Source organism: Morus notabilis, unplaced genomic scaffold, assembly GCF_000414095.1.
Source record: "Morus notabilis unplaced genomic scaffold, ASM41409v2 Scaffold794, whole genome shotgun sequence".
Lineage (NCBI taxonomy): Eukaryota > Viridiplantae > Streptophyta > Magnoliopsida > Rosales > Moraceae > Morus > Morus notabilis.
In genome coordinates this window covers 423,399-440,030 of record NW_010359940.1, presented here as the reverse complement: position 1 = coordinate 440,030, position 16,632 = coordinate 423,399, and the positions used below count along the sequence as shown (strand labels likewise).

Here is a 16,632-nt window from a genome sequence, read left to right as displayed (position 1 = left end):
CATTCCTTGCTCCATCGTCACGGATTGAGATCCGCTATTCATGAGTTTGTTTTGGAAGGAATTGTTCTGTGCGCAAGGTACTCACTTGAGTCGTAGCTCCGCTTACCACCCCGAGTCGGATGGACAAACTGAGGTCGTGAACAGGTGTATCGAAGTGTATCTCCGTTGTTTCGTGAGTGACAAACCTCGCTGGTGGCTCCAGTATTTGCCGTGGGCCGAGTTCTGGTTCAATACCACCTATAATGCCTCAACGAAGCGCTCCCCTTTTCAGGTGGTCTATGGGCGGGATCCTCCTACAGTTTCTAGATTCCAGGACTCTCCCTCGGCAGTGGAGGATGTCAACCAACAACTTCAGCAACGGAATGAGTTCCTGGATGTTCTTAAGGGACATTTAATGCTAGCACAACAGCGTATGAAAAGGTTTGCCGATGCTCATCGTCGAGAGCTTTCCTTCCCTCCTGGGGAACGTGTTCTCCTCAAGTTGCGGCCCTACCGCCTCAAGTCCTTGGCACGGAGGCCGAATGAGAAGCTAGCCCCCCGTTTTTATGGCCCCTTCGAGGTACTGGAGAAGGTAGGCGAGGTAGCGTATCGCCTTCAGCTACCTGCAGAAGCAAGAATTCACCCGGTTTTCCACGTTTCCCAGCTAAAACCATTCAAGGGCAGTGACTCCCGGTGTCAGCCTCTTCCCCCTCAACTCTCGGATGAGTTGGAGCTACAGGTTGAACCTGCCGAAGTCATCCGGGGCCGGTGGACCTCCTTGGGCGGGAAGAGAGTGGCAGAAGTTTTGGTTAAATGGAAGGGTCTACAGGATTGGGAGGCTACGTGGGAGTTGCTGGATATGTTCCAGGCACAATTTCCTTACTACAACCTTGAGGACAAGGTTGTCTTCGAAGGGGGGAGTGATGTTAGACCTCTGGTTCGGAAAGTCTACGTTAGAAGGGCCAAGAGTGGTAAAGGGACGGGCCCAGGCCCAAATGAGATGGTTCAGGATGGGCTAGGCTCAGTGGAGATGGATCAGCCCAGGGATGGGGACATAGCCAGCTAGGAGGCCGTTACGGGGAGGCGTGCGAATTGGTTAGAGGATGAGTGTTTTAAGGGGAGCATCGAGGAGGGTGAGGACATGAAGAATTTGGTGCTGGATTGATACTGGGAGGTTGTGGGATTCCTCGAAAATCCCCCTCTATCTTACTTCTTTCATGCATTTCCTTTTCGTAATTCTTCCTGTAATTTCTTCCATTTCTGAAGTTCAAGAGCTACGATTAAAGCTTCTTGTTGCTGGAGAAATAGTTTGAATTCAATAAAAAGGACTTCTAGCCAATTCTCGTCTACTAATTGCTAGCTAACGGTATCAGTAGAGGCTAGGATCCCAACACTTCCACTCATCATTGCTAAGTGCCTCATATATAGTTTGGGGTATGGCTATGGTGTTTAGATGTGTGAGAAATTTATAGTGTGTGGGCGACAATTTTTCAAAGGATACAAAGTGGGATAATGGGTGTTGTGTGCATTGTCTAACACCTTTCCTTACAGCTATTGGTAGCTCAAGATCATGAATTGTGGGTGAAGCACCAATAGAGGAAGAAATTACCTCATTACCAAGTGTGGAGTTGGACTCTCGGACTTGCACAGGATGGGCTATGGGAGCTTGCCTCCTTGAGTATACTTGCAGCGGTTTTGTGCTTATTTGATTCATTGTCGGAGACGGAACTTCACGATTGTTTTGGATAGGGTTATCTAGCTCGGAATTAAAGGCAGATGGGTCAAAAATAGGCTCAATGGTGGATTCCACAGAAGACTCAGATTGTATAGTAGACTCAGGAGGACAAACCGGTGGTTCACACAAGAACAAATCCTTATCTTCCATAGATGTTATTTCCCCCTGAAGATAAGGATGAGAGAAATAGCTTTCTTGTTCAACAAATGTGACATCAGCAGAGACATAGGTTTTTCGAGTCATAGGATGGTAGCATTTGTACCCCTTTTTGGTGGATGAATAACCTATGAAGACACACTTAACTGCCCTAGGATCCAGTTTACCCCTACTATGAGCATGTACATGGACAAATGAAACACATCCAAAGACCTTAGGAACCAATTTAGTTGACGTGTTGAAATTTGGGTAGAACTTGGAAAAAACTTCCATTGTGACTTTTGAAGTCAAGAACTCGGGAAGGAATGTGATTTTATCAAGTGAGATGCAGTAGAAGGGCACGGGTTGCTGCCAAAAGGTGGCCATTTTTCTTTTAGGCGACCCCTTTTGTTGGGGTGTTTCAGTACATGAGGACTCATGAATCATTCCCTCCTTTTGAAAGTAAGGAGAGAGTGTTTGATTAAAATAGTCCCTGGCATTATCTGTTCGTATTCTTTTGATACTCGTGCCAAATTGATTTTTCACCATATTATGGAAAATAGGAAAAATTGTGCTCACATCAGATTTTTGCTTAAGTAGAAAAAGCCATGTCACCCAACTACAATCATCAATAAAAGAGACAAACCACCAAGCTCCTGAAATGTTATGAACTCGGGACGGACCCCAAATATCACTATGGATTAAATAAAAAGGAATTGAAGTTCTGTTATTGCTTAAAGGAAAGGAGACACGTCAATGTTTAGCAAACTCACACACATCATAGTGGAAATCTTTTACATTGACACCCCTAAACAAAGATGGAAACATAACGCTAAGAACAGTAAAAGACGGATGACTAAGTCGAAGGTGGTAAAGCCAAATTTGGTCTTTATTGTGAGAGGACTGATTTGACAAAAAAGATGGAGGTTGTGGAATCCCTTTGTCACCTGGCAACTCAACATGGTAAAGTCCATGCCTTAGTACGTCCAATCATTCTCCTCGTAACCTAGTCTTGAAATATACACGAATCAGAAGAAAATAAGATCCTGCAATTTAATTCCTTTGTGAGTTGGTGAATAGACAACAAATTGGTGGAGAGCTTTGGGACATGTAGGACATTTCTCAAAGTTAATGATGGGCTTAGTTTGATATCTCCTTTGCCGGCCACAGTGGCCATAGATCCATTCAGCAATCGTGATTTCCTACTACTGGGACATGGGCTATATGTGAGGAATTTGTGTGCTTGGTGTGTCATATGGTCGGTCACTCCCGAGTCAACGACCCAAGAGCTGGAAAGGTTACAATCTGAGACACTTAGAGCATGTGAGAGGAGAAGTTTACCTGAGTGTGCCAAGGAACAGATACCTGGAGTTTCAAGTGAATCGAGAAGTGATCTCAACCTTCCAATGTCATCTCTGTTGAATTCGCTTCTCTCTCCGCCACTGGAACTTGATCCATCATTGGCTGCATTCTCATTAGATTGAGAAATATGTGCTTGCCCTCACTGCTGCCCGTTTCTTGATCCTCTATTCCAGTTTGAACTGTGCCATGTAATTTCCAGCAGTTTTCTTTGGTGTGTGCAATATGTGCACCATAGGTTGTCCTTGTTTGCAGGCCTGGAATCGGTTCTGCTGGTTTCAGAATTTGCAGTGCTTGCAGCCGAAGTCTTCTCTCCATTGTTCTTCGATTTGTCCTCCATTATACGACGTGTTAATAAAGCCGATCCTTCAACTGATTAGGGCTCAAGCATGACCCCTCTTCTGTTTTCTTCAGCAATAATAGTAGAGATGGTCTTATTTAGTGAAGGCAATTCCTCTTTTCCTAAGACTTGAACCCGAATAGGATCAAATTCGACATTGAGACCAACGAGAAAATCGAAGATTCTTTCTCTCTCAATAAACTTTTTGAGTATTGCAGTATCATCACTACACTTCATTCTCAAGTTCTGGTAGTGGTCCATCTCCTGCCAAAGGCTTTTGAGAATGTCGCATACTCTGTGACGGTCCGAGTTCCTTGTTTGGTGGCTGTAATCTTCATCTTGATTCTGTAAATTTGTGCAGCATCACGTACCTTGGAGTACGTCACTGCCTCCCAAATCTCCTTGGCAGTAGATAAACACATACAAGTCCCACTGATTTCAGGGATCATTGAGTCCCACAGCCAAGACATAATCAGTGAGTCTTGTTCATCCCATGCCGTGAATTTCGGATCACTTGCATCGGGTCCGGTTCCAAGAAGGTGGCTCAATTTTCCGCGCCCTTTTAGTGAGGTTCTCACAAATTGAGACCACTGGAGATAATTCTTCCCGTTGAGTTTGTATGTAGCCTGAACTGTAGCCTGAACTGTTTGAAGCTCTCCAATGGCCTTGTGAACAACAGTTTCCGTTCTTTGTTCAGTTGCCCTCGACACAACTGTTCCGGATTCTTCAGACATGTTGATTTTGGTTCAAGAATTATGAGACCAAGGAAAAACAGGAGCGGAAAGATCAGTGAGAGATGAAGCGGCAATTAAGGCCTCATAAGTGAGCCAGAAAATTGAAACACCAATGGCTATGAAGGCAGAAAAAAGTTAGAATTCCCAGAGTCGTGGCTCTGATACCATGAAGGCGGTAGAGGAATTCTATTGATTCAATAAAAACGTTACATGTTAGGGTATATTTATCCCTGTACACAAAATCAGAAAATTAAACATAAAATATTCTAGGATCTTCCTAGTCAAGCCCCTACAAATCAGGCATTCCTATATCAATTAGGAAATTACCCAAAATCTCCCATAATCTACAATTGTACAGTTGTACACATTTTTCCTTAAATTCAAAATAAGCAAATATTCCAACAGAATTGAAAACTCGAATCGGTGAAATGAATAAGGCCTAATACCGTACATGATGTCTAGAGAGCTTAAAAGCTAAATACCATACATGATGTCTAAATAGACATGAATCTCATCGCCTAAGACCTCTTGGTCTTGTGGCACTGGGGGGTTTGGTTGGGGAGTTGCGGATTCAATCCCGTGTTGTATAAAAAATAAATAATAATAATAAAATAGTCATGAATCTCATCACGAGGAAATTATGCCTTCTCTCACTATCAGCGTTCAACTATTTTTGTTTCATTTCTTCAGTGGCTGTGAATCAAATTTTTGTCGATAAATGAGCTTTCATGTGAATGAAAACTACAACTTTTCTCTTCTAGTTAATGTTTGTCACATGTCAGTATGTATAGTAGCAGAAAGGTATTATGTGCTAATAATGCTTTATCCAATATTTGTGTCATCCAGGAAAGCACACAATCTTTGGAAGAGTATGTAGAGGGATGGAAATCATCAAAAGACTTGGGAGCGTCCAGACTGATAATAATGATAGGTATGTCTTCCGCTGATGTACTTATTGGTGGGGTTTGGTTCATAATAGGTTAGAGGTGACATTTGCAAATCTCATATCTGATTGTTTTACGTTATTATACTCTTTTTTCTTTTTTCTTTTTCTTTTTTTTTTTGTGTGCGCGCGTGTGAAAAAGTTGAGAATAATCAATATCTGTGGGGACGATTGAAGGTACCAAAAGAACCAAAGGTTCAGAATCTGAAATTTTGAATACTAAATAGCTCTTTTAGTCTGGTTCCTCCCAGAGAATCGATCATCGAACAGGACGTTATAAAGTTGGTGTCCTACACCCTTGGCAATAATCCAATGCTGACACTTTCATATTTCATCATATTTGATGGTGTAGTAGAGGTCATTGAATAGCTTTTCTGTGTGCAATTAAGCTCCAACTGTTTCATCATCTCCTAAATGCTAATTGTACAAAGCTTGAAGAAGTGCCATTGTTAGTTTTTTGCTCTGACACGCGTTTTTTTGGGCCAATGCAGACCCATTCATGAAGTAAAGATTCTACGGACTGTCGTGAAAGATTAGAGACATGTAGCTGCTCTCTGCACTATTAAGCCTGTTTCCTTGTGCAGTCAAGCACTTGGTTTTAGTTTCTAAGGATTTAACCAAAGTGTATGTTTAAGCCCCTGTATTTGGGTATGCTTAAAGAAACTTAGAGCTGGGAGATGTAGATTTACGAATTATACTTCCAACTGTTTTACCGGCAGTTTCTTTTTCATATTTTCTTTTAACCACATGATTTAGGGTGGTAAGAATTTTTCTTGGTTTCAACGTGAAGAGCAAATCTAATCTGGAGTAATGCTTGGAATAGACAAAAAGGGTGCGGTTCGAATGTTAAAATCCGGTTCAAACTCATGATTTAAGGATTTGAAAGTTGAAACCTCCCCAAAATTAGTCTAATATATATGTGAGATGGTATTAAACAAACTAAAACGTCCCTCTACACTGACTTTTTTTCATAATTCAAACCCTTATTTTCTAACTATATAAATAAACATTGAAATTTTATTACCAATTTTACTTTATTATATATTCGTACAAAGCGCTAGTTTAGATCACAATTCAGAAACCTCTGTTCATATATCAAGGTTAAATCAAATGTTCAAATCGCCTAAGAGGTGCTAGAGTACTTTAAAAAATAAAAAATAAAAAAATAAATCTTAGCAAAAAGTAGGATTAATTTTAAAATTCTTCTCGAACTATGACCCTTTTAACACTGTACCTCTCGAATTTTAAAAAGTAATATATATTTATCTCAAACTTTGTTCCGTTAACAAATTTTATCATTTTGTTATAATAAGTGATGGAAATCGTTACGTGTCACTTATTTAATGAGAATTGAAAGTGTAATTACGCTTATACCCTTCTAGTAAATAATTCTTCATTTTTGAAATTATATATAATTCTTTCCTCTTTTCATTTTCGACATTTTCCTAAACAAACTGCTCAAATATTCGACATTATCAGAAATCTCTCTCTTGTTTACACTGAGAAAAATAAGTTTTTCTCTTTTAAACTGTGTTGCTGATGCATCAATTGTGAGTGTGATGAACGAGAGAATTGAAGCAGCCACAGATTTTTCATCTTCCAAGGCCTTGGGTCATGATCAATGTTAATGATGATGAAGATCTTCATTTTCGCAAGGCTGGTATGTCTTGGGATTTGTTATAAACTTTAGAACAAGCTTGTTTTTTCTTCCAAAACCAACTTAGGCTAAGAATGAACGCAAAATGAGTTCTAAGTTTATGATCTGCTTTCTTAACAGAATTTGATCCTGACGATTGTCCTCTTGACTGCTCAAGGCCTTGTCAAATGGTTTGTCCAGCTAATGCAATATCTTTGGAGGATAGAAATTGAACATCACAAATAAATATCCTAAATACAAACGATAAATTCAAGGTTTTTTTTTTTTTTTTTTTTTCATTTTCTTTGTTGGAATCATTTATATTTTTCATATTGGTTTTGATCTTGGTTTTGATCTGTGGGAGATTGGTCTCCGGTTGGAGAATTCAAATAACTGTGTTAAAATGGGGGTTTTTTTTAACACATTTGAGTTTTTTTTTTTTTTTTTTTTTTTATATTTCGTTTGGTAGATGAATCCAAAATCATAATGTTGAATCTTAGTTCAGAATCAGTGTTTGTTTATAGTAATTCTAAATCAATATTTAGTTTGGATGATTTAGAATCTGATGTGATGTTTTAAACCAGAATCACTCATGATTCTAAAACCACCTCCCTCTTGATTCAAGGTGATTCAAACCCTTAATTCTTTAATTCTGAATCATTGTTTTAGAATCATGATTTGAACCCAAAATCATGAATCATGGTTCTGATTTCAAAATCATGATTAGAATCACCATAATTTAAATTCTCATACCAAACGAACCCTTAATAATCTAGGCTTGTTACAGGTTAATTTACGATAATACTCTCTTCAGATAGATTATGTATCTGATATGTGACGATTTCTATCACTTATTATAACAAAAAGATAAAACTTGTTAACAAAATAAAATAAGAACGGATATTACTTTTTAAAATTCAAGAGATAAAATGTTAAAAGGGTCATAATTGAGAGAATTTTTTAAAATTAATCCAAAAAAGTATAACTTAAGGGACACTCATAAGACAAAAGTAGAGAATAGGCAACCATCTTGGATTTTCGCACAAATTACACAAATAGTGTTGATTTTGACTCATGTAACACTGAAGGCGCAAGAAACGACAACAGTATGAGCGAAAAGACAACGGTAACCACTGAAAAAAAAAAAAAGAAAGGCAGCGTCTCACAAACGACAATTCCTAAACACGCAATGCACACAATTTCACAAATAATGCCATTTCATCAAAAATAAAATGCAGCCTTTAAATAAATAAAATTCACCTAATGATTTACAAATACCAATCCTAGTGTTCAGTAAAAATCAGCTATATAAAATATCAACTTATAGCTTCTGGTCTTTTCCAATCCTCTGTTTCTTAATTCTTTTTCATGCAGCCAGATATCAGGCTGACTCCTTGTCAGCACCGTTTACTCAAAAGAATGTGACCTTAAGTAATGAAACCGACAGTTACGGCGATATATCAACCAGCTTCAATTGCAACAGACACAGTTTAGGTACTTGAGGTGTTCTCTGCAACCCAACAAGATGACTACAAGTCCAGACCAAACCCATCTCCCAAATCTCAAAGCCTCAGATCTTTAACGATCAGGTTTGGTTTCGGTCAGCTCGCTTTAAGGTTTGCAGTGGACTAAACTCCATTTTCTTCACCACTGGACAGATGCGTTGAGGGTGGAGCGACATTAAACCCATTGCTCTTAATAGAATTGGGAGGGCCTTCTTTTGAGACTTTTGTGATTGGTTCTTCAGGAACGACATGTTGTTGTAGCATTTCCATCTGCCTTAAAGATGGGACATCACCTTTACAGTACCTGCGCCACATGTCCCGGTATGTCAACTCCAAGCCGCGAGCAAAGTTCGGTCCATCACACACAGGGGACTTGGCCATAAGGTCTCGAAGACTCGTCCTCAGATTTGATAGTGCTGTAAAATCAGAAGCCAACTGCAGTGCCAATTGTACGTACTCATCCTCGTTTTTGGCAATCAAACGTTCCAACCCTGCGGAATATAAATATCACTGAATCAGATGTGCACTTTTACTTTTAGAGCGATAAGGATCTACATTCTACGGAAGTAAATAACGTGTTGACAACATTAGTAAGAACAAAATATAAACAAAAACAAAAAGTCGAGCCTTGCAGCAGCTAAGAATTAACAAAAGAAAATCCAGAGCTCCAACTATGGTGGACCAACTTGTGGGGAAGGGACCGATGACAGATGAGAAATTTTGCACGTAGGTCATATATCTTTATCCTACAATATATTGGATGAAAAGAGAGTAGAACGATGGGGAATAATGATAGGTGTTGTAACCTTGCAAATTATTTGTCCCTCTGGCCCTAAATATTGGGCGTTACAAACAAAAAATATGCTTGCATAAAAACAAGTCAAAAAACTATGCTAATAAAAATCCATGTACAATTAACAAGCGGATTAGAAAGCTGCTCACCAACTTTGCTGAGAAGACTCACACCAACATTATGAGCATGTACTGAACCCGCCATAGTAACACATGGAACTCCCATGTATAAAGATTCACACGTTGTAGTTGTTCCAGCATATGGAAAAGTATCCAGGCTACATCACAAAAACACAAATATAAAGCCTATGAGACATAACATTGGTTAATTACATCGCCAAATTTTCATAGAAGATACATCAATATATCAAAAAAACTTCTAGCTTACCAGTTTAAGAAAAATAATTCAAATTTTACCTTATGTCCATAAGAGAATAGGCTTGCATGTGATCATGGTTGAGTAAAATTAGAGGCAGAAGATCAACGCGTAGTGGCTCCAAACCCAGCTGCTCCAATGTCGAAATAAATCTTTGTCGCACGCTATCGCAACAAAAAGGCTTACATTTCACCACGAGGCGAGAATTTGGAACTGCACACAATATCCTTGCCCAAACTTGCAACACTTTAGGTGTAATCTAATGGAGGGAAGGGAAAAGACCATTAATTAAATAAAAACTGGTCTAAGTACTGAAGGTTTACTTCAATACTCTTTAACTATAGAAAAATATTAGTTGAAATACAACCTATCCAATACCTTAGCTAAATTATTAAAGCTACCAAATGTAATGAATCCGTTGGAGAGAGCAGGAGTAGGAGATACAGAACCAGCCTCAGGGGAGGGCGTATAACAAAGGAAGCATTCTGGTAATCGAACCAACTCCTCAACATGCCTGTCATTTAACAAGAGCACTGTATCATAGGATAATAAAATTAAAAGGAAGTATCACTGATCTTTCTCTAGACTATAAATTTGACTCAAATTTTGGGAAAATATGGGACAATAATTAACAAAAAAGAAAAGTACTTACTTCTGTTTTGTATTAGGAGGATCTGCTAGTGAATCAGTAATCCTATAATCAATTGTTGGCAAGCCAGTAGTGTTTGGGTAACCAATCCAAGTGACCTGTTGATGCGGATTAATATAAGAATAACTTTTAGTTTTTATTTTATTAGGGATTTATGCTATTTTAAATATAGCTCTGTTCGACCATACCTGAACTGGTGCAGGTCGGCATGCCATTGTTCCCAACTTATTGTTGGCTGTATGACCGGTAAGTTCAATCAAGATATCTATTTTATCTTCTCTAACCATGCTTGCAACCTTTTTCTCGTCAATCCCATAGATATCTCTCCAAATCCCGCCCTTCTTTAACACCTTGTCTCTAAACCTGGTAGTTTTTGCATCCCCCTGCAGCATTATTATTACAGTCAGTTCTTGGTGCAGATATGGTAACTATCAAACCGTTAGCATGACCTAAAAATATGCATGTTGTTAAGGCATTGTTGCATAAAATGAAGGTGCAACGCCCGAGAACAAATGTCCATTCACTGGAAACCATTGAGTGAAACCACTTTCCATAACTACAGGGCACAGCAGAAATGCTTTTGTCAGGAAGGATAATGGCAATGGCATTCACTCAAACAGTGGTAGACAATGGCAGTTAAGAGTGCTGAAGTTGTGAATGACAATGGTAGAAATGAAATTTTTTATGGCATTAGCAAACACTTCAAACAGTGGACAACGAGAACATACAAATGCATAGGACTACAGGTAGCAAAATGGACAATGAGTACTCAAGATGCTTATACCTTCACAACTGCTGAATAAACCACCACCTTGTAGTTCGCATAGTCATGATGTGAAAGGGGAGCTTCTATGAAATATGACACAGAATGAGTAAAATAATCAGGAGATATATATCCAATCACAAGGGGCCGCTCTGGATCCTTGGGGTTGTCCCATGAAGTGTATTGTTGATATAACCTCATAAAGCGCCTACCCCAATCCCTGCAGCATAATTTCCAAAGACAAAAGATTTCAAACTTCTACTCATATTTAGTGCTATATGCCACAGTAAACTTCCACAAGGAAGATAGAAACCGCCTATCATGTCTTTAATCAGCAGTGATTCATAAATATATGTAGATAGATGATTACCAAAAGTAGAGAAAGAAAACTCATGGAAGGAAAGACCTAGATATTGGATCAGTTTTATGACCTCCTATGCTCGTGGGTTGGACAATATCATCTATTGTATACCTTAATCTTAATCATAAGAACACAAATATGTATATCGGAATAGTGGTCAAGGAATTAATGAAAAAGCAATTCAACGTAAAAGGAACTATGTAAGAACCTGTGAGCCTCAAAAAGTTTATCATCATTTCCTTCATTTATATAGTTCAAAGCAAGCAATCGATTCTGCAGGGGGAAGATCAAGAAAATATAAGCAGGTACAGAGAAGCCATACTCTCAAGTAACAGATAACTACTCTCATGTAAATAATAACAACTAGAGGGGGAAAAAACTGCCGTTGAAACTCAATGTCAAAAATTTTTAAGATTATCAATACACAACTTTAGGGCGTCAAACAAAGTTGGCAAAAATTGATTTTCATGTTATTGTCCATTTAGTTTATATAAAACTTCATCCAACTTAAACCCAGTCCTCAACAAAGTGTATCAACACAAGCCAACACAGTAAAACATCCCGCCTGATCAGGTCCCGGCCAAGTGACCAGAAATTATCACTCAAGTTTTCCAGGCAAGAAAGCCTGAAATGTAGAACCAAAAGTTATAAGATTATAAGACTTAGTCTAACATAATTAAATAAACAAAAGCTACAACACCTGGCCTGCATTTCGAGAATCAGGATCAATGTTGAGACATCTTTCATAAGCATCCACAGCTAGAGAAATATTGCCAGCATCTCTATAAAGAACACCTACAGCCAAAAAGTTTAAACCGTCAACAAAGCAGCATTAAGAAAGAGTGGGAGGGAAAAAAGTGGGAAGGAGGGATAAAACTGGAATAGACACCAAAACCAGACAATTAACGACTTCTAGAAACTAAAAGGTACGAAGAAGCAATGAAAAGACTGAAATCTCTATTACAGGAAGTAAGAAACCACAAGTGCGAGTAAGTAATTGAGGCTCAATTACTTCGTTCAACATTATAGTTACAGAGAAAGTAGAGCTTAGCATGGGGATTTTTTTTTTTTTTTTTTTGGATTACATACTCCTTTTCTCACTTATATCCTTCTTGGAGATAGCAAATCAGCAGAAATCAACAAGCCAAAAGAATTTTAGAATTCAATTACTTAATAACAGTTAATTTCACAACTCTAAAAGTCTCTCTCATCCAATAGCAAAGCTAGCTTTGGTAACTCTAACAACATTAACGACATTGGTTACCACAACCTCCAAAAACGGGAAAAAAAATCTATTTTTACAACCTACCAAAACAAAGTTAAATATTGCACAACATTGTCTAGAGAGAAACGTAGCAGGAAATAAGTAACAAAAATCCAGAGAAAGCAAGGAAAAGATAGAGACCCAAGTTATTATATGCTTCTGCATATGATGGATTTGCAATAATGGCTTTCTCAATCATGCTTGCTGCAGCATCCATTTTCCCCTGCAAATAGAAACAAGGTTAGTTACTGTATGTCACTTGTTCATCTAGAGCATATCATCAGGGGGGTTATTACACAACCTGAACAGTGTAGACAACACCAAGATTGTTCAATGACTGTGAGAAATTTGGCTTGATTGACAGAGCCATCTGCAACAACAATGATGACTTTGTCAGGCACTCTAACTCAATAGGACGCAAAAAAAGAAAAAAATTACAAAAAATGTTTAGGTTTAAAAAATTGCCTGATAACACTCTACTGCTTTGTCGAGATTGTCTCTGTCTTTGTATATCACTCCCAAATTATTACATGCCTCCACACAATGGGGATTAAAGTGGAAAGCAAGTTCGTAAAATACAATAGCCTGCACATTTTTGTTCGCTGACTTAATAAAGTTAACAATCAGATTAAGGCACCAGTTAAGAGAGTTCTCTGAGTTCTTTACCATGTCGAACTTGAGCATTTCACCATAAGCAACTCCAAGATTATACATCGCATCAGCATAGTGCCAATTATAGTACAAAGCCTTCTTGTAGTACGCTATACCTTGATTAATGTCTCCCTCCAATTTAACCTAAACATATAACTGAATCCAAACTCAGATATACAAAGGCAGAATAGTTTCATATGATGAAAGCAGAATAGTTTCTGTTGAAAGGATAGGATAGTAAAGGATATCAGTCACAAACGATCACAAGTTGATTGAATAGATCATTGGACAAGTTCCATGGAAAAAAAAAAAAAAAAAAAAAAAAAAAAAAAATTTTTTACCAGCCATAACATACGAATCATGATTTCAGAGTATCCTCCTCACAAATGACTCATGAATGTGAACTTTTGTTGGTAAATTCTGAAGTTTCTTGATAATGGGATTTTTCACCAAATTTCTGCTTTCATGTGCTTGTAACTTAAACATAAATTTCAGGGCAACCAGGAATGCCATGTTCTTGGCACAATTAACAAAAAGCAGAACTTCAAGCCAGTTTAAAAATTTTAACAGGCAAACAAAAATGGTTATACTAAACTCAGATAAGATAGTGCGTGACCTACAAACCAGTATATAGGATGAAACATTACCTTTGTTCCTAAGTCTGTCAAGGCTATAGCCATGTTGTTCTTTGCAATCTCAAAGTTTGGTGAAACGGCCAAACACCTGAAGAACCATGAAAATGCATGCAATGTCATAAACATGTCCCCTATTTAGATCGTCAAGAAGGATTGCAAACAGAAAATAGCAGGTTTATACTAGAAGCCGCCGGCCTACCTCTCATAACAAGCAATAGCTGTCTCCAACTCACCACGATTCTTATAAATGACACCCATATTGCAATATGCTTCAGCATATATAGGCCTCACTGATGCAGCCTTCTCATAGTAATTAAGAGCCACATCATATTGCATCATTTCGGAGTAAACAACACCAAGGTTGTAATATGCGGGCTGCATTTATAATGTATTGACATATTTAGGAATATTTGTACACAAAACAAGAATAAATAGAAGGCAAAAAAAGGGAGGAAGAAAGAAAAGTGGAAATGAGAAGTTTGAAATTACTGCATAAAGCGGATCAATTTTTAAAGCTTCAAAATATTTCTGAATTCCCTCCTGAGTATTGCCAGCAAGCTTTAAGCTGGTTCCAAGATCTGTCAATACAATGGCTAGGCATTCAGCGGCTGGTTTGTACGAAGGATCCGCTGTTAAAGCCTTCTGATATGACTGTTTCAAAGCAAAATTAATTTGCAAACTGTTTGAAAACATCTTTAACAGCCAAGCAACGATATGGAGCACAGATGTATAACAAATGAATAGTACAAATTCACTACTAAGAACGTATAAAAACAACTTAGAGGTGAAAACTGGATCAAGCTTAATCTTCAAGAATGTGCAAAAAGCTGGAATTATGAAAACTTAAAAGCATTACCTAAATACTAAGACAAGCTTAAGAATCTTATACATTACAGAATTAAAACTGTTCTTTTTGCTGAATGAAAGTACAATTTACTGCAATAGTTCCAAAAAATAACTTTGCACAATGAATTAGCCAACAAAACATATAAAACATTTTTGCATACCTCAGCAGCATCTACTAGGCGGCCCTCATCTTTGTACAAAATACCACAGTGCGTGAGTGCACAGGCATTCTGGGGATCCAACCTGATGGCTTCCGCAAAACTGTCAAAGGCAAGCCTTCCCATGTTCTGCATCTGTAGGCATATCCCTTTTCCAATATGAGCTTCCACATTCCCAGCATCTTTCTCCAAGACATTCTCATAAAGTGCAAGCGCATCAACAAACTTGTTTCTCGATCGGAGAATGTTGGCATAAGAAAGAGCATCTTTCCCTTCGAAACTCGTGAGACAAATGAGAGAGCCACTAGTACTAGGAGAAGGCTGTGCGCCTTTCAAGAACCCATTTTCACCAATCAGGTCCCTGTCCTTCCCATTCCCGACATCCTTTTCTGTCCGTTCCATTCAGACACGGCCAAAAACGCACCTTTCTGACCCAAAACAACTACGCATAAGCAACTTCAAACTTTAAAGTAAATATTTTCAATATAAAGCCACAAAGCCGTAGGAGTTTTTCCCTCTAAAAACTATTAGAAACTTCGTCTTGTACCACATAAACATACAACTAACTAAAACCAAATATTTTACCATCACAATGACGTTCAATAAATCCACAACAAAGTTTTACAACACAATGTTTGTCGATGCATAAGAACATCATTATCACGAGAAAACCTATGCAAAAACAAACCCACTTAAAAACAAAGCCTTTACGGTTGTAAATACTCCGACAAACAAGAGCCCTATATAGCTCGATCATATTAGTTACTCATTCATAAACTGAACACCAATAAAACCCTAAGGTATAATCAAAACTATGCCAAAGAACCCAAAAAAACAACAACAAAGAACCAAAAAACCAACAACAAAGTAGAAATTTGTCCAAGACTTATAACATTTTGCCAAACAAACGAGATCAATTTCAGCAAGCAAACAAATAGCAGGAAATAAAAAAAAAAAGTAAACTTAGAGAGAGAAAGGGGAGGAAATTAGGGCTTTTGAAAAACCTACATCTTTCCTCCAAGGTCGGCAAGTTCCTTCTCCTCTTCCTTGGTGAGTAAAACCTAAATGGAGTAGCAGCACATAGCGAAGACCAACACAGCCAAAGACTCAAGGTCTTCACAGCTCTCTGCGATGTAAAGAAGAACCAGAAAGCTCTAGAGAGAAAAAGCTAGAGAGAGAGTTGAAGAAATAAGGTTGGAGACGGACGAATGTCTCGCCACTCCCTCTCTCTAGGACGCAGAGGTTCGGCGCCTCCAAAAAACCCACAGAGAGAGGAGAGAGAAAAAGAAGCGGCTCCAATGGCGTCCGTCTACTCTCCGTCCGTTAATTCCAACGTTTTGGGCAATTGAGGAGGGTGAGAGAGAAGCTCTCTGTGTGTTTAAACCATGTTTATTTACCTTATTTGCTTATGTACCGCTGCCCTAAATTTTAGGATTTTTCTTTTTTTCTCCCCTCAAAACTTATTTCATTACTTCCATGGCTCAAATTCAAGGGTTACTGTCGGTAGATCAAACCTAGTCAAAATATTATTACGTCTTCAAAAAAGGGGAAAAAAAGGTTTTTTTATCTCTTTTATATCTTGTATTTTTTTTTTAGAAAATTGTTGAACTTATTTTTAAAAATATATGCGTCTAAATTTTTACCTCTTATTTTTAATTAGTATCATTTTGTTAATATAATTATTTGACCAGAAAAGTATTAATTAAGAGTGAGGTAAAAATTAAGACTCACACACTTTTAAAGGGTATTTGTCAAGATTATGTTGGTCTTG

The 16,632-nt window shown here is 38.0% G+C and overlaps 2 protein-coding genes across 3 annotated transcripts in view; one reads left to right on the top strand and one right to left on the bottom strand.

Moving 5' to 3' along the window:
* The window catches only part of LOC21402123 (peptidyl-prolyl cis-trans isomerase CYP18-2), a 12,258-nt gene extending 6,301 nt beyond the window's left edge, over positions 1-5,957 (top strand). The window contains exons 5-6 of the mRNA XM_024163906.1: positions 5,129-5,213; positions 5,717-5,957. Coding sequence (XP_024019674.1) covers positions 5,129-5,213; positions 5,717-5,762 — 131 coding nt within the window. The 3' untranslated portion in view covers positions 5,763-5,957. The remainder of the gene's footprint in view (positions 1-5,128; positions 5,214-5,716) is intronic.
* A 2,125-nt stretch (positions 5,958-8,082) lies between these two features.
* Positions 8,083-16,208, bottom strand: LOC21402122 (probable UDP-N-acetylglucosamine--peptide N-acetylglucosaminyltransferase SPINDLY). 2 transcript variants are annotated; one of them, XM_024163893.1, is made up of 18 exons: positions 15,870-16,208; positions 14,865-15,289; positions 14,347-14,508; positions 14,057-14,232; positions 13,870-13,945; positions 13,238-13,366; positions 13,037-13,156; positions 12,873-12,941; positions 12,713-12,794; positions 12,008-12,102; positions 11,516-11,580; positions 10,968-11,166; positions 10,372-10,566; positions 10,187-10,281; positions 9,913-10,048; positions 9,576-9,793; positions 9,309-9,436; positions 8,083-8,857 (listed from the first exon to the last, which is right to left on the bottom strand). In XM_024163893.1, exons 2-18 carry the CDS (start codon positions 15,261-15,263, stop codon positions 8,490-8,492), a joined length of 2,712 nt encoding a protein of 903 aa, XP_024019661.1. In that variant the 5' UTR covers positions 15,264-15,289; positions 15,870-16,208; the 3' UTR covers positions 8,083-8,489. The 2 variants fall into 2 exon arrangements, with proteins under 2 accessions (XP_024019661.1, XP_024019662.1); XM_024163894.1 differs by having other exon boundaries at positions 14,865-15,285.
* Between the last annotated feature and the right edge of the window lie 424 nt (positions 16,209-16,632).